Source organism: Meles meles, chromosome 2 (genome assembly GCF_922984935.1).
Source record: "Meles meles chromosome 2, mMelMel3.1 paternal haplotype, whole genome shotgun sequence".
NCBI classification, from domain to species: Eukaryota; Metazoa; Chordata; class Mammalia; order Carnivora; family Mustelidae; genus Meles; species Meles meles.
The window spans coordinates 92,120,516-92,142,871 of record NC_060067.1 but is presented as its reverse complement, the minus strand read 5'-3'; the positions used below and the strand labels follow the sequence as shown (position 1 = coordinate 92,142,871).

The 22,356-nt window shown below is 40.8% G+C and overlaps 1 protein-coding gene across 4 annotated transcripts in view; it reads right to left on the bottom strand.

The window, feature by feature from the left end:
* The window catches only part of PDE5A (phosphodiesterase 5A), a 159,038-nt gene that overhangs the window by 6,693 nt on the left and 129,989 nt on the right, over window positions 1–22,356 (bottom strand). For all 4 annotated transcript variants that reach the window (XR_006816306.1, XM_045989384.1, XM_045989407.1 and 1 more), the window contains exons 15-19: window positions 15,943–16,030; window positions 11,320–11,420; window positions 9,246–9,323; window positions 6,730–6,793; window positions 839–913 (exon numbers count right to left, since the gene is read on the bottom strand). Coding sequence is in view for 3 of the 4 variants with exons in the window: in XM_045989384.1 (XP_045845340.1) it covers window positions 839–913; window positions 6,730–6,793; window positions 9,246–9,323; window positions 11,320–11,420; window positions 15,943–16,030 (406 nt within the window). In the remaining variant the exon portion in view is untranslated. The remainder of the gene's footprint in view (window positions 1–838; window positions 914–6,729; window positions 6,794–9,245; window positions 9,324–11,319; window positions 11,421–15,942; window positions 16,031–22,356) is intronic.

The window sequence follows — 22,356 nt, the reverse complement described above, 5'->3', positions numbered from 1 at the left end:
CAGTGATCATCACTCTGCTACCTACCACTTTCTAAGAAGGTTCTGAGCCTTGGAATGAGCCCACCATTACATCAGAAGACAGGGAGTAACTGTGAAAGACTAGTGAGACACAGGATGTGCCCAGCTGAGGCTAAAGAGCGAGCAGAGTGGATGGAATGGATGGAACTGTACATGGGGAGGGGGTGAGGACCGTGTCCCATTTAATATGGACTTAATAAATGTCCATTTGAATTGAAAAAAAAAAAAGAAAGACTCTATGCTTCATTTTCAGGAAAAATGTACTCCAAAAGCCAGAAATGGTTTGAGAAGATTCTTTTTCTTGTCTGTGAGAGCCACACTCTATGTAAAAAAAGGCAGTATGTATCAAAAACCTTTAAAAATCTGTGCCCTTCAACACAGCAATTCTGGGAATTTGTCCTAACAAGAGAATGAAAACTGGCATTAGCAACAAAGACGTTTATCAAAGTGCTGCTGGTCCCAGTGAACGCTGCAGACATGACACCAAAGGAAGTAGGTGAACTGTGGCTCCGTCGTTTCATGTGATCATCACAAATAATATGCACAAGAGTATCCATTAGAATGAAAACAGCTTACGATATTGAAATAGAAAAACAAATTACAAAAAAGTAGGTACAATATGATGGCCCAAAGAGTCTTTTTGTCTTCTTTTATTTGCTTATGTTTTCTGTAATAAACATATGTAATTCTTTTAATAAGAAAACGTTTTAAAAACTAAAATGAAAAGAAACGGTGTTCCTAATATCCCACAGAAAGTGTAGGAAGTCTATACTAAACAAGTGTATTTGAATAATTCCTACCAACAAGGTCTCATACTTACAGCAGGCTCTATGTTGAGTTCTTTTCTCTCTCTGTCTCCTTGGTCAAAAAATTCGGTCGCTACAAGTTCTGCTATCTGAAATAAATAACCGATTAAGTTTTGGCAATTAAAAGCATACAACCCTGTAAAATAGAGACTTTGAATAAAGATAATGAAATTTACCAAAGCTAGCTTTCAACCACTTCAGTAAAAAGATAATAAAACAATAACGAGTAATAGAAATTATATTTTATTTGCATTTAAATATGTGCCTAATCACCAAGGCTAGATTATAACCTGTAATTAGGCAGAAAAAAGCAACATGTTATTTCAACTTTAGCAATCAGTGGGGGAAAGGTAGCGTGTGCCCATCTGTATATATAATCAATGAGCTATTTGTTAAATACGTGTTATGCCAGGTGCTGTGAAAAACACGGTATCAATATAGGGGCGTACATGGTGATTGATAGATATGCCTTTAAGTTAACTTATTTACTATTTAAAGATTTTATTTATTTGAGAGTCAGAGAGAGAGAAAGAGAGAGAGAGAATATGAGAGGGGGGAGGGTCAAAGGGAGAAGCAGTGATGTGGGACTCCATCCTGGGACCCCAGGATCACGACCTGAGATGAAGGCAGAAACTTAACCAACTGAGCCACCCAGGTGCCCTAAATTTATTTTAATCTACATGTTCCTCCTCTTTTCAAAAATTGTCCTTATCATTTTTGCTGTTGTTGTTAGGTAAACTGGGTTGTTTATCCTGCAGTTCTCCTCTATGTGGATTTTGCTGATTGCATTCCCATGATGTCATTTCATGTTCCTCTGTGCCCTGTATTTCCACACACTGCTAATAAGATCTAGAAGCTTGATTAGATAATTTTTTTTTTTTGGCTGCTTCATAGGCATTGTTGTGTACCTCCATCAGGAGCCATATAAAGCCTGGCTGCCTCTCTTTTTGTAATATTAGACACCAGGAATGACCTTCGTCTAGATCCATTACTTTAGGGGTTTAAAAAAGGGGACAGTCAAAGCGATCATTCCTTTTTCTTTTATTAGTTGAAGTACAATAAAAAGAAAGTTCCCTCATCAATTATTTAGTTACTCTAAAGCACGATTCATATAAGAAAAGCAGGAGAAATGCTTGATTTTTTTCCACTTTAATTGCCATTTGAAAAAAAGCAACTTGGTTTCCAAGCGACTATCAAGGATGACCAGGGAAGGTTTCGTTTTATTATTTTTATTATTAATTCAAACTTTTAAACATATTTAATGGATTTCAATCCTTGTTGATACTCAGATTGTCCCATCTCAGCCAGTGGGAGCTTATTAAGTTGGCTTCTCTGTTCTTTTGAAAAACAAAACAAAACAAAACAAAAAACAAAAAACCCTACCAGTCTTTAATAGCTTCCCTGCTTTCTGATACAATAAGATGTTCTGGGCTCATTTTGTTCATGTCCTGCTTTAGAACTGCTATCAGCTGTTTCTTTTCAGAGCCCTTGTTCCTTTAGATTGAAGTACTTAGAAACGTCAATATGGGCACCAGGTTTGTTCATTACCACCAGGTTGGTCATTATTTTTAAGCCCTTTTAGAGGCTGGAGCTAGGACACAACAGAAGTTCATACAACATTTCAATTCAAATTGAGAACTACACCATTTCTGCCCAACCTTATCCACGTTTATTTTTCTACTTACACTGATGATCCTAGCTCTCAACAACACCAACACAGTATTTTTTATTTGCTTTTATCCCGCATCATCTAAAGCAGTGATTGAGTATCTATGCAAATCACCACTAATAATGAGATTACTGAAAACAGTTTAAAGCTTTTTTTGGTAATTCCGTTTTGTTTTTAGGGTACACCCCACTAGAGATACATAGTCAAAGTATTGTTTTAATGTCACTTGGAATGAAATAGTTCCCTTCATGTATGGTTTTGCAACCAAAATCAGGCTTGTTTCACTTACTTTCAAGGTTTATGGATATTTAAAATTCAATTCTATAATTTTAGAAATGATTTATACCGTTCCAAAGTTAAATCTACAAAACTAGTACACTCAGCAACTCTAGCTTCTATTTCTGTTCCCTAAGTGCTATTTCCTCCTTCCCTTATAGGGAATCATTGACTTTTTTGTGGTTAATCCTGGGTTTTTAAAATATGAAGCAAATATGTACATATATTCATATTTTACCCTCTTCTTAGATAAATGGTAGAGTACAATATACTTTTTTCTATACCTTGCTTTTTTCACTTAAAAATACATTTTTTAAAAAATATTTATTTGACAGAGAGAAATCACAACTAGACAGAGAGGCAGGCAGAGAGAGAGGAGGAAGCAGGCTCTCTGCAGAGCAGAGAGCCCGATGTGGGGCTGGATCCCAGGACCCTGGGACCATGACCTGAGCCGAAGGCAGAGGCTTTAACCTACTGAGCCACCCAGGTGCCCTCAAAATACATTCTTGTAATCGCTCAGTAGTAGTATACAGATACTCCCCCATTTCTTTTTACAGCTGCATAGAACTCATCATGTAAATGTACTATAAATTATTCAGTCAGTACCCTACAGATGAATATTTGGGTTACTTCCGGTCTTTGCCATTACAAATAGTACTAAAGTGAGCAGCCCTGTATAAATATCTTTTTATATTCTTTCCAGTGTATCTTTGGGATAAGATGCCTAGAAGTAATGGTAAATGAATGTATTTATAAACTTCCAAAGAGCTACAGTATTTTGCATTCCTGTTTTCCCTCAACTTCCCCAACAGAGTATCTCATGAAGTCTTTGGATTTTGCCAACTGGACAAGTAAGAAATAGTATTTCAGTGTTTGTTTGTTTTTAAATGAAGTAGAATTTACATACTTTGAATCGCACAGTTCATGAGTTCACTGTATTGACCAACACATATAACCATGTAATAAATACCCCATCCAAGATACAGAATACTTCTATCACTTCTATGACCCTTCTCAGTGATTTCCTGCCCCTTCTTTCCTCTCTCCCCTCACAATCACTATTTTATTTCCTTCCCCAGAGATTAGTTTGCCTAGTCTAGAACTTCATAGAAATGGAGTCACAGAACATATTCTTTTGCGTCTGACTTCTTTTGCTCTGTATGGTGTTTATGAGACACATCGTGTTGTCGCATGTATCAATGGTGAGTTTCTTTTTACTGCTGAGCAGTACTCCACTGTATAAGTGGACACACTACAGGAATAAGTATTACACTACATAAGGAATATGTAAGGAATAAGGAATACACTACAATATTAAGTAGCTCATACAACAACTTGTATGAGTTATATGGAATACACTACAATATGTTTAGCTATCCTCCTGCTGATCGATGTTTGGGTTGTTTCTAGTCCTGACCAGAGTAATCTTCCTTATCCACAGTTTTGCTTTCCATGGTTTCAAACTGCAGTCCAGAAACAGATGATCCTCTCTGATATATGGTCAGAAGCCAATAGAAGCCTAACGCTCCATCCCAGTGCCTATATCATCCACCCCACTACCTCTCCGCTTTATCATCTCCCATCATCACGAAGAGGAGGGAGAGTGCAATATAATAAGAGAGAGAGAGAGAGACCCCACATTCACATAACTTTTATTATAGTATACTGTTAGAATTGTTCTATTTTATTATTAGTTATTGTTATTAATCTCTTACTGTCCTTAATTTATAAATTAAACTTTACCATAGTGATGCATACATAGGAAAAAACATAGTGTATATATAAGGGTTCAGTCCTATCTGGTTTCAGGCATCCACTGGGGGTCTTGTAACGTGTCTGCCATAGATAATACTACCATATTAGGAATGGAGCTGAGCTGTTATGAGATTCTTTTTTTTTTTTCTTAAAGATTTTACTTATTTCTTTGACAGAGAGAGACAGCAGGAGAGGGAACACAAGCAGGGGAGAGTGAGAGAGAGAGAAGCAGGCTTCCTGTTGAGCAGGGAGCCCGACACCAGGCTTGATCCCAGGACTCTGCGATCAGGACCTAAGCTGAAGGCAAACACTTAAGGATTGAGCTACCCAGGTGCCTCCTGTTATGAGATTCTATACAAGCTTTTCTGTGTCAGTCAAGTTTATTTGCAGTTCTTCTTATGAATGAGGTTCTGAGGACCTCTGCAAATGAGTAAGAGCCACTCACATTCCATCAACTTTTTGTTCAAAATTTTGGCCCATTTGGGGCGCCTGGGTGGCTCAGTGGATTAGGCCGCTGCCTTCGGCTCAGGTCATGATCTCAGGGTCCTGGGATCAAGCCCTGCATTGGGCTCTCGGCTCCACAGGGAGCCTGCTTCCTCCTCTCTCTCTGCCTGCCTCTCTGCCTACTTGTGATCTCTGCCTGTCAAATAAATAAATAAAATCTTAAAAAAAAAATTTTTTTTGGCCCATTTTTCTGAAGGATTGTTGTCGTTTTTCTTCTTTATTTTTATAAGTTCTTTAATATTGGGGTATTAAATATCAAATATAAGTTGTAAATATTTTTATCAGTTTCTCATTGACTTTTACTTTGTTTATAGTGTCTTTTGCCATGCAAAAGTTTGTTTTTTAAAAAATTTTTATGTAATCAAGTTTATCAATCTTTTCCATTGTTTCTAAATGTTGAGCCATAGGTAAGTTTTCTTACTCTTAAGTTATACAAGAATCTACAGATGTTTTTATTTAGTACTTCTACGGTTTAATTCTCTACACTGAATTCTATGCTCCATTTGGAATGTAAGTATGCAAAGTACATCCAATTTTGTCTTTTGGCATCTGGTTATGGAAGATGGGAAAGTCACCCTAAGATTATTTCATAAAAAGTCTTTCTCTTCCCCCAGTTATTTGAAATGCTATCTTTATTATACACTAAATGTTCTATGCAATTCTCAATGCTCTATTGTGTTCCATTGGTCTATCACCAATACCAAACTATTTTAATTAGAGGCTTTAAGTATTGTTTTTTATGTCTGGACCCCCAAACTCATGGCTTTACCTTTCTGGGATCTGATTAAGCTGAAAGGATAGATGAAAAGACAAATTCTTCCCTCGTCCACCCTCTTCCCTATTTGGAAATGGGCAGATAGTCCCATTAATTACAGAGCAGGACAGTCCATGAAGACCATCTTTCTCGAGTGCTTACAGCATGTCGGCAGCTATGGTGCCTGCAGAGTCCATTTCTAATCTTGTTTTCTCAGCATTTGTGTTTTATGAGATGAACCTGTCACTGGGCTCCATGACTGTGCAGCTCAGAGCCCAGCCCTGACCAGCAGCAGACTGTCAACAGTCTCAGGTAGTGCACTTAGGATTAAAAACCAAAAGCATGATATACACATCACTGTATGTACAGCTGTCCCTTGTCTGAGCCCAGGGCCTTTACTGCCTCTGCAAAATGTTATGGCAGTTACTTATTTAGAGAGAAGGATATATTTCTAGCCTCCCAGCCACAGGCCCTGATCACATCCTTCCTGACACCTTATATCAATATTTCCTATATTTATAAGCCCCAGGAAATGTTTAAGTTCTACTCATTAATACCTACTTGGAGCTGAGGTATAGCCTGGAAGGCTAACCATAAAGAAAAATCATAAAAAGAAAAATAATTTGCTGCTTCTGTTTTTCAAGGTTATTAAAAAAAATGTGCAAAAACATTCCCAAGTGAGCCAGAAGTACTGGAATTAAAGATTATCAACAGCTAGATTTTTGCTGTGTTAATACAGGTGCTCTCTTTCTTACTGTATCTTATAAATATGTAAATGCTAGGGAATCTTCTAAAAAAGAAAACCTGTTTATGACCAATTATCTGCTTTTAATACCACTTAAAAATTAGATAAAATACCACAAATACTCCCGAAGCTACTTTTAGAATACAGACTTTTCTTCCTTTGACTTTTTAATCCCTGCTTTTACTATCAGCAAGCAACATACCCGTTGTTGAATAGGCCAGGGTTTGGTAATGGCAGAGAGATCGCAAGCTGTCATTAGCATCGCTCTGTTAAGGGAAAAAAGAAGCCCAAGGTTACGATTTACTTTTTTTTTTAATTAAATTTAATTTTTTTCAGTGTTCCAGGATTCATTGTTTATGTACCACACCCAATGCTCCATGCAATACATGCCCTCCATAATACCCACCACCAGGCTCACCCAACCCCTCACCACCCTCCCCTTCAAAAACCCTCAGTTTGTTTCTGAGTCCACAGTCTCTCATGGTTTTTCTCCCCCTCCTTTTTATGCAAATGTATACTCTTGGTAAATAGTTACTGGTAAAAAGTTTAAATTAAAGCCCCCTAACCTATGTAGGATGGCTGCTTATAAAGACTAAAGAAACAGAAACAATTTTTCTGAAGTGTGACTGATTCAGCAACAGCATTGTGTCATGGTTTTGGCTATCCACTGAACTATTGGGATTTGCCCTAAAACTGCCTCCTTTAGCTACAGATTGGCACAGGGAGAGAAATTACTAACCTCTGGGCAAAAACTTGCCTGCTGTTACTATTATTTTTCACCTTGGTATCCCATTCTCAGTGACACTAAGATGAAAACACATCGTCTACTAGTAATTTGCCATTAAAGGATACCATCAGATATTCTTTTTTTTTTTTTTTTAAGATTTTATTTATTAATTTTGACAGAGAGAGATCACAAGTAGGCAGAGAGGCAGGCAGAGAGAGTGAGAGGGAAGCAGGCTCCCTTCAGTGCAGAGAGGCCGACGTGGGACTCGATCCCAGGACCCTGAGATCATGACCTGAGCTGAAGGCAGCGGCTTAAACCACTGAGCCACCCAGGCGCCCACCATCAGATATTCTATTGATAGAAGTTCTAGGAGAGCAAGAATGACGGTGGGTTATCCCAATGCTGAACTCAGCATATGAAGTGACTTCTTTCTATGTGAAAAGCTCTGACTTAAACAGTATCTGCCAGAGAAATGGGGAAATGAGAGGACAGTGCTCTTTCGTCTTTCTGTGGTTGAGAGAAGTGAAAGTCATGCTGGCTCTGGTGTCGATAACAAGGTGCTCTAGAAACCCAATAGCGTAACCGTCATATGACAATGGCTCTGTACTTCGTGCAGTGTTTCCCATCTTGGAGCCAGAGGCCTGTTTGTAATAATTTCGTTTGAATGAAGAGGCAGAAAGGCCATCACTGTAATATAGAAACACTTGTGGTAAAGGGCTGTATCCTCGTCTCTGCAGGGAAACCCAACCCAAAAGCATGTTCTCCCTTAAATTTGTGAGGCAAAAAGAAAGTGGTTTGCTGCTGCTACTCGACCTCTCCCACCAACTCTCTTGGAGAAGTGGGTGCAGGAGAGATATCTGCAATCACTGTAAACCCACGGTCATGCAGGATTTCGGTGCTCATCAGTATCAACTGTCTGCCCCAGAGAAGACTATGCCCCTCAGTAAGCTTCACTAAAATCTGAAAAATGGGTGCTCATGGGACACTGTGCTCTAGAACTGGGAGCACTTCTCCGCAAGTGGGTAGGACCCAGCAGTGGGAGCAGCTGTAGACTTGGAACTGCCCTTGGATTTCTTTTTTGTTATTGGGACAAACCGTTCACTAACTACAATAGCATGTCTATACTTTTTTTTTTTAAATTTTTTACTTTTTATTTTTAAGTAATCTCTACACTCAGTGTGGGGCTTGAACTTATAAACCCAAGATCGAGAGGCATGCTCTACCAACTGAGTCAGCCAGGCGCCCCTACAGGTCTTTACTTTTCTAAGGAACTGTTATGAAAAACATTTTGAGGCTAAGAAGTCAAGCATGATTGCACAAAATAGAACAGACAAGCTGGGCATTTGTGCGTTGTTTCCTTAAAATTTGCATCTTCTTTTGCATGCTAAGTAGTATCAATCCATTTAAAGAAATGTTGATTTCAAAATTATGATAGCACTCTCCTTGGTGTTCTGAGTCATTCTTTTCTCTATGAATGACCACGTGTTCTTTGTGATGGATCCGGTTCTTGCCATGGCAAAGGTAGGAATACTAACACCGAAGGGATGGTCTCTGCAGCTAGAAGGGAAGGACAGGTGTACAGGCGAGGGAAATGGAAATCTTGACGTTCTGACTGTGCTCCTCTGCCGTCACTCAAGAGAAGTGAACACTTCACAGCGACCTTCTTGCTCCCACAGTCTTTGAGATGCTATTTTCAGCTGTTGCATTCCAAACAATTGGGAATATGAGCAAGGGAACCTTATAGCTTTGTATTGATATTCTACCACATTTTAAAGGTCCTTCTAGGACAAAGGAGTGATTTATTCACTTGTATTGGCAAATGCATTTCTTTTCAAATAAATATTCATATTCAGCCCTTTATACAACACTCTAGAGAATTCTAACAGCCTCTAAGATCATCACATTGTAACAAATAATTGCAATAAAATCCGATAGTGATAAAACTAATTGGGTAACAAGACTTCAGCTTTAAGGACAGGAAACCTACTTACAAAAACAATTCTTTTTGATGAGGATCTTCTAAGTTGAATTGATTTTTTCTTATAAGTTCAAAAAATTCTCCTCGTCTCCTTGAAAATAAAGAAGAACATTTGGTAGTTATGATGAGTCCCCAGGCTCTTATTTCTTTGGTTGACAAAGACCCATAGAGTAAATTTTTTTGGAAAAAAATCTCCCAATTTTTTCCCCCACCTTAGAATCCAATATAGAAGTCATAATTTAAAAAACTAAAAATATCGGGGTGCCTGGGTGGCTCACTGGGTTAAAACCTCTGCCTTTGGCTCAGGTCATGATCCCAGGGTCCTGGGATTGAGCCCCGTGTTGGGCTTTCTGCTCAGCAGGGGAGCCTGCTTCCTCCTCTCTATCTGCCTGCCTCCCTGCCTACTTATGATCTCTGTCTGTCAAATAAATAAATAAAATCTTTTAAAATAAATAAATAAAAATTAAAATAAAACAAAAACCCTAAAAATATCTCACTCTCCTCCCTTCTACCACTTTCTTTGGATAAAACAGATTATTTTAAAATTTAAATTATTTTCAAATTATTATTTCACTATGAATCACAAATAATGGTCATTTCAATTCTTAAACACGATCTTTAGAAAATGAAACAAATACAAGTTAAAAATTTGATGCCAAGAATGACTTAAGAAATTTTAAGGGTATGGCATAATCAGATCTATATGGCTTGGGTTTAATTTCATTTATCTTACACATCATGGTATAGTGTAGAAAAATGTTCATAATAATTACTCTATATTCTATACTCAGTATAAAGTAGCAAAAGTCTTCTGAAGCAAAGACCAAATAAAGTGTACACTGATATTCACTCAGTGTCAAGTGATACCTCCTCTGTGCCCAGCACTTGTTAAGCATGTTGGGAAGTTATATGGCATGAGCCCTTCTGACCGTGTTTAAAATCTAGTTGGAGACACAAAACAAACGTAAGAAACACTTACACAACAAAACTGACTGTATGTGATAACAGTATCAAAAATGGAAAATAGGTTTCATACGGGTTCAGAGGCAAGACTCACGTGGCCTGGAAAGGCTGGGAAGTTTTTGTGGTTACAGAAATTTTTAAAATTCTTCATAATCTGATAATCTTTGTTCTGCAGTCATTTTGAATAAACTGAAGTTTGCTGTCTTTTCCTTCATCCTAATTAACTTTCAAGTGCTCCAAAATCCAATGACCCAGACCCTTTTAGATGCGGTTACTTTTAGATGTACAAGAGTGGGTATCTGGTATGTGATTTTGTGTGTCTGTTCTACTTGTTTTTACTTCTCATCAGAGTGGTTAAAGCCATGGGAGTGAATCTTTGTGTAGAGGGAGAGAGCACTGTGCTTCAAGGAAATCCCGTGAGTGTGACCTCCAGAAATCCTCTCCCCTCACTCCTACACGTGCAGCAAAGATCTCAGTCTGCATGTGGGAAACTGGCCTGCCCGCAGGCAGCAAAGGCTTTTCTCGCTTTTAGAAAGGCAGTTTAATTATAAGTAAATGCATACACGTATGACAGATATTACTCTAAGGCCCACTTTAATTTTTGAGTCTGTAACGTCACTGACTAAAGTTCTACAATAATACTCTTCTGCCAGAATCAAATAAAAAGAAACAAGATTTAGTCGCCTGGCACTTAGCTCCTTTTCCTGCCCACCTAGGCTTAGATGACAGTGTAAAGGAACTGTAACACGGTCAGAAGCTGCAGGGGGGCGGTGAAGGAAAGGAGGAAAAGCAAACAGACTATATCATCTTGAGGTTGCACAACCTCGCTTGGAATGACCTCAGTATGATAATTTACTTTGTACATCGCTTCAGAGACATAGCAGTAGATCAACAGCACAAATAACTCTGTATTCTGGAACTTGTAGCATTAAATGATAAGTCAAAGCAATAGCCTTTTCTGGCTTCCTTTAAGAAACTGCTCCATAGTTTGAAAAACAAGACATTTGACTCGCCAGGACATTTGTCTTTATAATCTAAAAATTTCCCAACATGCATTTTAAAAGTTTGAAACAGTGCAAACACTTCTAAGATCTATTTATTGCAGGATATTTCTTAGGACTTACTTAATGTACAGTGCTAGGTCTGTAGCTAAAATAGCTTGCTTGATCATTTTCAGCGTGGTTTTATATTCTTCAATGGAGAGGCCACTGAGGATCTGGTTGCCCTTTATAAAAAGAAAACCATCATTAGTACTCCACCTGGAGAAAAGGCTGACAAGAACAAAATCTGAAGATAGAGTGATGTATCTTAAACACATGCCCAGGGTTCTGAGCTCATGAACACAGAGGACAGCTGCTTACTTCAGAGTAAATACCATGAAAGGACGTTTGCCCTCTCTGCTCCCGCCCCCACCACCTTGTCCAAGAAGAAAAGACAGCTTCATAATGGTTCATCTGCCAGCACACGCATGTCTTCCCAAATCTTACACTCCTTGGGCCTTGGGCCAGGCCTGAAATCTAATAACTCTACATCTTTGACCTTTGCGCAGGTGAATTGCTGTAACAGCAAGAGAAACCTTTGAAAAATCAAAGCCGTGTTAATGGACATGAAGAATGGAGTTAGTGAAACTTTTAAACAACTGATTATTAAAGAAATCAGTTCTCTATAGCTTTTGTAATAAATCCAAAAACATTTAATTTACAATTAAATTAAAAGATTTAATTTACAATTAAATGTGCAAACATGTAATTTAACTTAATCAATGTTGAGAACACTGTGTATTCTTTAGGAACACGCTGATACAGATGGGTACTGGGCATGAGCCAAAGGTGAGCTTACTGGTGATAAAAGCAAACATGGGTTGAAATATCTATAAGAAATATTGAAAACTGGCTAGTCCAGCTGTAAATAATGGAACATTTTTGCCACATAACCATTTTTAAAATTTCTTGTCTGTAATTTAAAGCATAGTAGTTCTCTCATCTTGAACTACAGAAAACATTCCTTGGGTACTCAGCATATCCTCAAAACAGTATCTGTAAATTAAGTGAGATGTGCTTCCTAAATCTCAGGTCCGATGGAAAAAAAAAAAGACCCAAAGTGTAGGAATGATATCTGGAAGCAAAGGATTTGTTCTAAAGACAGGGAAACTGCTGAGTGCGGCAGGCAACACTGGTTTGAGGGTAACTAGATGCCAGCACTGTGATGTGTATCTAATTAATGAATCTGTAATTGTAACCATACACATTGTTTTTAACTCTGAAGTCATTTTAGATTCTAGGCCAGAAAGAAAACTATTTAGAAAATAACTCCCGCTACTTTTATTAACATAAAACAACTTCAAGTGGAAAAGGAAGTATCTTTTGCTGTTATATTTTTATTTTCCATTCTGAAAACAGCGACCGTAAGTTCTTATGTTTTGGTGCTTACAAAGACAGAATATACACATGGTCTTATAACATACTACTTAGTAAGCTATGTTATTGAATGACATGGGTACCTCTGATAGGGATACTGTTAAATATGCTTTAGGAAAAGGTTAGCATATTTCCTTTCTTTAAAACTGAACGGGATATTGAAATAAAAGCTTTATATTTTTAAATAAGGCACATAGATAGCAAACCCCAAGGAAATACAGATGCTTCTACTACCACACAATATGTGATTCCTGCAAAGTCTCTGTTCTGGAACCCTACACACTAAAAATGATATGGTTTGTGGGACAAATCGTGTTGGGGCAGATCACACAAAACCCGTGCAACTTTAGGAAGCAGAGCATAAAGCAGACTGAAGACTGGTACATGTGGAGGTAACCTGGGCAGCTCAGACCGGCCAGTCTGGAGGTCCTCTGCGAACCGTCAAGACGTACGGAACAAGGGCATGCACGCTGGTGTGTGGGGGCCCAGAGACAATGTGGTTGGGACTGGATCTGGAGACAGTGGGGCAGCTCAGGTGGGCACTGAAGGAAGAGCAGCCTCCTCCGAGCCCAAAGCCAGTGTCCAAAGCAAAAGAGCAACGCCTCAGGTGTAAGTGACCTTGTGAACCTTCTTGATATAGGACAGAAAGAGTGCATGAGCAAAAGCCAAGGGGGGGATTTTTTTTTTTTTTTTTTTTTTTTTGCTTTCTTGCTGAAGGTCAAAATCAACTCCCATAATTCCGGTACTGTACCCAAGGGAATGTGTGTAGAAAAGAATACAACCTGTACACTTATGCTAATGTCATTTAAGCAGCAACCACACATGAACTAATTCATATTAAACAATCACATACTTTAGCAATCTGTATGAGACTGTATGCAGAATTTATAATGAGGTTGCCGACCTGGTTGTGTAACTCTTTTTTTTTTTTTTTTTAAGATTTTATTTATTTATTTGACAGAGAGAGATCACAAGTAGGCAGAGAGGCAGGCACAGAGAGAGAGAGGGAAGCAGGCTCCCCGCTGAGCAGAGAGCCCAATGCGGGACTCGATCCCAGGACCCTGAGATCATGACCTGAGCCAAAGGCAGCGGCTTAACCCACTGAGCCACCCAGGTGCCCCTGGTTGTGTAACTCTTAACCCCTCACCCACACTGAGATGTTTAGGGAGAGGTGTGATCGTGTTCTCCGTCACCTCAGGTAGGAGAGGAGCATGAAGTCCCTACATATGTCTCCTGTAGCCTACTGGGTGTGGAAGGGCCCGCAGTGGTCTCATGTCTAATTCCTGTCCGGAAAATCTAAAAGGCAAGACACAAATTAACTAGCCACATTGACTTTGGCAGTCAAGGAGAGCTTACTTTTATACGGGATGGCTTGCATTCTCTGAGTTTCGGAAGCGGGGGTTCATTTCCACCCTGTCCTTTTCAAGAGGGCCGCAAAGAAGGCTAAAGAACCTTCGCAGAAAGGTTCTCAAAGTGAGTGATCTGACTTTCAGGAGCTGAGGAAGGAGCCATACATAGAGCAGACAGAGATGACCATTCACATTAAAGAAACATCTGGTAGAAAACCCCACAATAAGGGAGCCTGGCAGGGATCATGAACTTACCCACAAGAAAATAACTTGGTGTTTAAACACCTACCAGACCCAAAGAGTGAGACATTCCTAACAGTACCAGTCTATTGAGAAGGTTCTTGCTCCTCTTGTTACTCATTCCCCCTTCCTACTCTCCAAGTCTGGAGGGGTAGGAAACTACATGGGGTTTAGGAATGAAGAAGGAGTTAGAAATAACACAAGGTAGGGATGAAAGAAGCCAACCAGGGCAGGAAGGGGAGAGCCTGAAGACTTTAAACCAAATCCAGAATCCAGACTTACACAGGAGTAGGCATTTTGGTTTCTTTTTTCTTTTTCTTTTTTTTAAGACACAGGGTCTCGCTATGTTGCCCAGGCTGGAGTGCAGTGGCTATTCACAGGTGCGATCCCACTATGGGAGTTTTGACCCGCTCCGTTTCCAGCCTGGGCCGGTTCACCCCTCCTTAGGCAACCTGGTGGTCCCCCGCTCCTGGGAGGTCACTATATTGATGCCGAACTTAGTGTGGACACCCGATTGGCATAGCGCACCGTAGCCCAGAACTCCTGGGTTCAAGTGATCCTCCTGCCTCAGGCTGCCGAGTAGCTGGGACTACAGGCGTGGGCCACCGCGCCTGGTGATATTTTGGTTTCTAAATTGAGACCTGTATACTGTATTTTGGAACTTAAGGTAATTAGAAGGCTTTTACTTAAAAAGAATGACCAGAAAATGGGGCGCCTGGGTGGCTCAGTCAGTTGAACGTCCGACTCTTGATTTTGGCTCAGGTGACGACCTTGGGATCATGCGCTCACAGGCTCAAGCCCTGCATCAGGCTGGCACTGGGCATGGAGTCTGCTTGAGATTCTCTCTCCCTCTGTACCCACCCCCACTCATTTGCTCCCTGTCTCTCTCGAAAGAAAAGGAAAGGAAAGAAAAGATAAGAAAGAATGACCAGAAAAGTTATGGGCCTCCTCAGTTTTGTTCTAGGGCTCAGAGAAAAGCTAGTTCCAGTGAGCAAGCATAACAAGATGGAGGTAAAACTGCTTTAAGATTATCTACCATGTAGTGTGTGTGTTCCGCGTAGTAGTTACAGCTTTCACGTTTTCCTTATTATAAAGGTAATACCTGCATGTAGTAGGTAGTGTGAATAATGAACAAATCAAAATGAGAACATTAAAAGTATTAATAATTTAACTAGACAGAGACAACCCTTGTTAACGTTTTGGTGTACATTATTTGATTTCCCTTCACACAAGTTTGTCTAGCGTAGCATATCATATGCTTTTCTGCACTGATAAATATTCATTTAACCAAACTGTTGAACAGCTCTATTCCTTAACATAACAGTTTGTGAGTAGTCAGTAGTCAGAATATTCAATAAAAAGAGGAACAGGCCTGGTTTTGTGAAAGCAAACCTCTGACAGCTATATAAACCACTTCATTTGACCAAAAAAAAAAAAAAAAAAAAAAAAAAGAATTAACTGCGAGCCACAAAATACTAGTTTTGCTTGTTTCTAGTTTGCAAAAACCAAACAGAGGTGAGTAACCAGATATCCTTTATCAGGCAACATTGAGACAGTCGTGGTTGTCTAGAGGAGGGAGGCTGGGAAGATCTTAAATGTTTTGGCTTTGCCTTCCTTACCCAAAAAGGAATAAAGGAGGCTCAAGAATTTATGGTGCTGGGAACACATCCAAAACTTAAAAATAAAACTGAATTTATAAAGCTCTCTTTTAAAATTCTGCCACCACAAAGTAGGTACTTACTGGGCTATTAAGAATCATCAGGCACTGGTCAAAATGATGATGCTCCATGATTGAATGGCAGTAGAGCTGAGCAAGTGGGTGTTCACTTCTGAAACAGATTTTGTTGAAGAGAGAAAAACAGATTAAAAATCACCCATTTCCCCAACATGTCAGTGTCTCCTTAATGCTGGTTAATGAAAAAAGAGGGTACTGCCCACAATTAACCAAACTAACAATATTCTCTTCTTTCGCTGAGGAAGAGGTTGAGTTAATCTCTGGGGAATACGAGTCAAGTTGTTCTCAAATAATCGGTGTAAATAGTGCCAGTTCAGAGTATGAACAATTTCACTGGTTTTACTATTGATAAAACAGTAGAAGGAATAAGGACAAAGGACTCATTCTTCTAAACATGAAAAAAATCTCTGAAATAATTGTACCAATTATATTTTTCAATTTCAAAACTGCAATTAATTTACAATCTGAGACAAATGTCAATGTCAGTGTTTCCTCTGAAATAAGGCTGAAGGTCAGCGTCTTCACGCGTGCCTACATACCCAGAGAGAGTGGACTGAAATGGAATGATCAGGCGCGAGTGGGGAAAGGCACAGAAAAGGGCCAGAGTCTGCGCACATTCCCCTTTGAAGGCAGGAAGGAGACAGATGAGTCAGAACAAGTGCCCTTTGTGGGATCCAGGTTATTTCAGTGTAGGATATCCCACGAGCTTGTTGATTTGAACTTGGGGAAAACTGTGGAGATCATTTGGCTGAGTGAAGGCAGTGGGAAGGATATTCTACTCAGTTCATTATATGTAACAGGGAGTCACAAATCAAGTTCTAAAGCATGACAAGCACCGTCCTCTGCCTCACATTTCTCATGACCCTTCACATGTGAATATGAAGCATAATTTTCACTATTTTTTTTCTTTAAAAGAAGAAGTTAGAGTTCCTGCCAGTCTCTGGTCCTAAAGTTTATAGGACAGGGGTTTATGAATTGTAAAGTACAGCACAAGTGTTAGATAATACAGTTGACCTGTTATTTCTTTATACTACTATTTCAATCAATAATTTATGAATCATTTAATTTGCAGACAGAAAAGCTGCCCAGCACTGAAGGAATGGGACACAGGAAGACACTGAGTAGAGTCAGAGATGCTTAAGGGAAAACAGAAACAATTAAAGGTAAATAAAGGCAAGAGAATGGGCAACCTCATTTGTTCCTGTTGTTTAATCTACCACTGATACTGCTGACCCCCAGACCTCCATTTTTTGTGCTGTTGTAACCTTTCCAAGTCAACTCCTGCCTGTCTTCTTTGCTCCTTCCACGTTTAGTGAGTTGTATGATGGACCAGATACTGTGCTTATCATCAGACAACAGGAAGACAATAGATGAAGTAAAATGAGCAGATTTATTAAAAAAAGAAAGAGAGAGAGAGTGAAATTTGCTGGAAGCAAAATTGGAGATGACTGGAAGTTAGGAGACTACTGGGAAGCTAGCAGTCCCAGTTCTAGTAATGCTGGTATAAGACAACCCAGACTCGGGTAACGGAATCCTGCATATTGAGAAGCAGAATTACCTAAAAAACTGTTTAGGAGGTGGTAGGAGTTGGCATGAATCCCAATGTGGGGACCCAGCAGGGATGTTCATCAGGGGAAACTGCCTGCCAAGTGTCTGCCTTGTCATTTACAAACAGAGGGAAAAAGGGAGAGAATGACCAGGCATGGGATGTGAAGGAGGGGAAGGTGTCTAGTTGAGGGTTGGATCTGTTGATTTTAAGGTGCCTGAGGTCTAGAAAGTACTCGGTCTGCAGTCGGGTCTGGGCTGGAGATGCAGACTTGGAACGCATCAGCCCACACAGGTAATAATCCGCGTCACAGGACTGGATAGGCCGCTGTGGAGGACTGGAGGGCCCAGGGTAAACAGAACGATGGCCTCCCTTCTGTATGTTCCCTACTTTGGCCACAGCCTTTTCTCACCATTCAGACCAGCTATGCTAAAGTCAGCTTCAGCATGACAATTGCAGCCTTCCCCATTCCTTTCACATCTTGAATATCTGCTTATTTTCATTTATGTAAGAAATCCAAGGACATATGGTATTAGTTTCATGTCCATTTTGTTCTGCCTGTTGTTAGCTATTTATATGTCTATTACCTTGTTAGACTGTAAACCTCTTGAGCTTGGTCAGATCTGTTTTCCCTAATGATAATAATTACCATTTACTGAGAGCCTCGAACATGTCAGGCACTGTTGTACTAAGTAGTTTATATTTAATTTTTATTTAATATGGGACATTTCCATTCTCCACATCCAAATCCTCAGTCACTGATGCAGCATTGAGTTTCGTGTGAGATTTAACAGACTCCCTGCAGAGGTCGATTAGAAGATGTTCTGCCTTCCAGAAGGTTCGTGGCCATCCCACCCTGAGTGCCTCTTAACTCTGCCTGAAGCTCTCTGCCCTCACAACTGGTGTCCACCGGAACTCTCGTGCTGCACCCCCACGTGTTGAGCCTAGGGGATGGAGGACTTAAGGTCCAGAGGTCATCTTTGACCAATGGGGCACGGGAACTTGTGGACGGCTGCCCCTCCCTGCTCTGTCCCTGTCTGTATACAAACAGTTCTGGGTCTCATTTCCTAAGACTTCTCAAAAGCACCTGGCAGGACCGAGCCCCAGCTGCCTGGATGGGTGGACGGCTGGTAGCTCATCCTTCCCTTGGCTTCTCCTTCCCTGTTTCCCACCCACCGGCCTGCGTTCCTGCTCCCCAGGGACCACATACACAAACAAAGCTGTGTGCACACCAGTGTTCATGTCAGGCTGCCCCCCCCTCCCCCCCCCCCGCCGGGGGACCTAGGCCTAGACCTCTCTAAAATGGGCATTTTAGCATTTATTTTTTAGACAACCAAGAGATTGGAGGGATTATCTAACTTGTTCAAGGTCAATATAAATGGCGAACTGGGATTCGAACACAACCCATCACCATGTCATGCTGGCCCAGGACCCCATAAGCACTTTGCGCACAGCAGCCGTTCACTGACCTAGTTAGAAGCCGGACCAGAAAGGCGATTATGTGGCTGCAATGCAAACAAGTTTAAAATGTTGAGTGCACATCACATTTTTAGACAATGCAGAAAGGACTGTTTCATATTAGAAAAACTTCTCAGGGTGTGGGAGAGATGAAAGTAAATTATGTGTGTTTGTCTTTACTTACGTTCTAAAAATATGGATTTATGAATCAATAAAAGGGTGACAAATGCCCCAAGTTTCCTGTTTATAAAAATATTCATGGACACCCATGTATTCTACATCCCATTGCTTTCCACTCTTTCAAACACAAGGCTGTGCTTCTTTCTGTGAGATCCTGTCAGAGGGACCTGTGTAAGCCACCACTGCCACCAAATGTTATGTCCCCACTGAAGGCAGTGAGCAGTACAGACTGGACACCCTCCCACATTTTCTTCTTGTCCTGCAGTCGTCTGTCCATCTCTGAGAGCGGCGTTAGGATGCCAGTGCCGAAATCAGAACGATTTAGAATGATCTAGAAATAGCCTCAGAAATCAATAGAAAATGTAAGCTCTGTGAGAAAAACAATGCCTGCTGCCCTAGGATTCATTTTTATAGACTCTTTACACACCCTGCTTCTGCTTCTCGTCCAGGTGGATGGCTCTGAGCTCGGATCTCTTCACTGCTCTTTGTAAACCCTGTCAGCCCCACCGAGTTCTTTACTTCCCACGTTCTCCCCAAATCATCACTGCTGTATTCGAGCAGCCGGGGTCATTTTACCTTCACATTCTCTGTGATCACATTAGATGCTACAGATGTTCAAGCTCATGACTCTTTGGGCCTTTTGACCTGCGTTCTTTGATCGCTTTGACCCCACGGATAGTCTCTGTTTACGGCAATGATACATATGCCATTCTTTGTTCCACAGCTGCTAGGTGCTGCCAGATGCAGTATTTCTGCCGTGGCCTGCTCCATGTCCTACCATGGGACGAAGCAAGATCCTGAATTCCTGTATGTCCTTAATAGTATCCCCCTTTGAAAATGCTAAAATTAGGGCACCAGGGTGACCCAGAGCTGGCTAAGTGTCTGCCTTTGGCTCCAGTCATGATCTCAGGGTCCCGGGATCGAGTTGTGAGTCAGGCTCCCTGCTCAGCTGGGAGTCTGCTTCTCCTTCTGCCTCCGCCCCAGGCCCTGCCTGTGCTCGGGCGCTCTCTCTCACTCTCTTTCTCTCAAATAAATAAATAAAATCTTTACAAAAAAGAAAAAAGAAAGAAAATGCTAAAAGCTGGAGAGTATCTACTCCGTGCTGGGTACTGTTCCAAGTCCTTTACATCTGTTTATACTCTTTAATCCTTGTTAAAACAGAACAAAACAAACTGCAAGACAGATAACTGTCATTATTCCATTGCACAGAGAAGGAAATAGAAAGAGGGATATTAAATGACTTGCTCAAGGTCAGATGGAGTCAGTGTTTGCTTTTGCACCCCGGCGTCTGACCCGAGCCAGACTTTAACTACGGTAACCATCACAGTCACTGCGGGGGTAGTCTAAGGACTGACTGAACTCATGTATATAAAGGACTAAAAAGAGTTCCCAGTGCCACATGGTAAGGGCCATATTAAGTGTTAACTTCTATTATTATGATTATTATTAGCTAGTGACATTAGGACTCCTTGAACGTGCAGTTTTTGCATATTGAGACTCCAGTCTTTCAAGCCCTCCACCCTAATCAGGAACGATCTCATTTCCGGCTAATAGAGACTCTAGCAGCTGAACTTCACAAATGGTGATTCCTGTGCTGTCTCCCCTGGTGAGGCCCTCGGAGCCTGCTGATCGTCTACCTTCCCCATGCAGTCCTGGACTCCAGCTCACTGCCGTTCCTCTGCTAGAGTCGGGGAGACCAGGGCACAGACCCAGGACACAGACATGGTCCGATTATGGTTACCAGGAAACTCTTTTATTCCAGTTTTACGGAAACTTGGCAAAAAAGAAAAAACCCATTCCTTTAATCATTTTACCTCTTCTAACTACCACACTATTTATTATTCTCCTTATTGCCAACACTCCTCCCCCTTCTGCCCTTCTCGTCCCTTCCTCCCTAAGTACACAGACAAACACACACTTCCCAGTTCCTCCATTTTCATCAGTGGCTCCCATCGCTGTTCCAGTTTCTTGGGCCACGAGTCATGATTTCCCCCTTCCTTCAATGCATATTAGCATCTGTTTCGTAGTAAATGGAAAAGCACTTCTCCCTCATCTCTTCCTCCCCGTAGCAGTATGTGAGAGGAGCACCAGGTACGTGGCAGCTGTACCAGCCTCCTGGCTGAACTCTGTGCTCCCAGTTATTACCCACGGCACCTTGTATCTGACGTTCATTCATCCTTTCTTCCTCAGCAAGGTCCCTATGACTCACTGCAATGGCTCCTGGTATCTTCACTTTACTACAGCTCGAGCTCGCTGCTTAGTTTTAGAGCTCTCCCTCCAAGGGGCCGCTACCCTCTACTTGTTCATGCTCTGACTCTCCGGCCCAGTCAGTGGAGCCTTTGGACTCTGCACTGGGCCAGCCATCGCTGTTTCCTGAGAATGCCTACCCACCTCCAAGTGTTTCTGGGCTATCTTCATTCCCTCTCCTCTCCAAATCCTACCCACATCTCAGGATCCACTTTGTCTCACTTGGTCCTTTGAATGGAGAGGGACTGCACGGGTCTTGACCCATCTCCTCTGCCGAATGCTTACAGTCCACATTACAAAACACCTCAGCACTTACTGGGTACTTTCTTATATCGAGCACCACCATTTCATGAGACTACGAAAACTACTTAATTACAGGAATCACATTTTATACTTCATAGCTCTCTTTCTGCCTTACAAAGTGCTGGGCCCTAGTAATTGCCCATTAGCAGGCTGCCTAAAAGGTAGGGCACTTTCATTTATTCTTTTATAAAATACCAAACTCGAATCTAACCAAATAAATGCATCCACAACAGTCTTCTTATACTGACTGCCGGCCAAATGCAAGAGGATTCTCAACATGAGCCGAGGGTCATGCTGTGCTTTCTCTAGTAGATGTCTGTGACATTTTGTCCCCATTACTGCCTGTTTTTAAAAGAACAATTTAATATCTATCAGAAACCACTCTTGGTTTTACCCACCCACATGGGAGAAGAGAGCACAGCAGTGAACCCTTCCTCCAAATATTTCACTGGCACACTTGTGGCTCTCCTCACAATGACAGTTTTCCTAATCAAGGAAGCCATCAAAGGACCAAATAATAGATCAAAACATGGTTTCCTATATATCTTACTTCAAATTAATTTTCTGAAAAGATGTTCAAGAAGAACGAATGACAGGAGAAGTTCAGTTTCTAACTTTGGTACGACATGAGTGCTTTCCATCTTTTTGATATATTAGTTTCATTTCTGTGCCTTCTCTGATTGTAA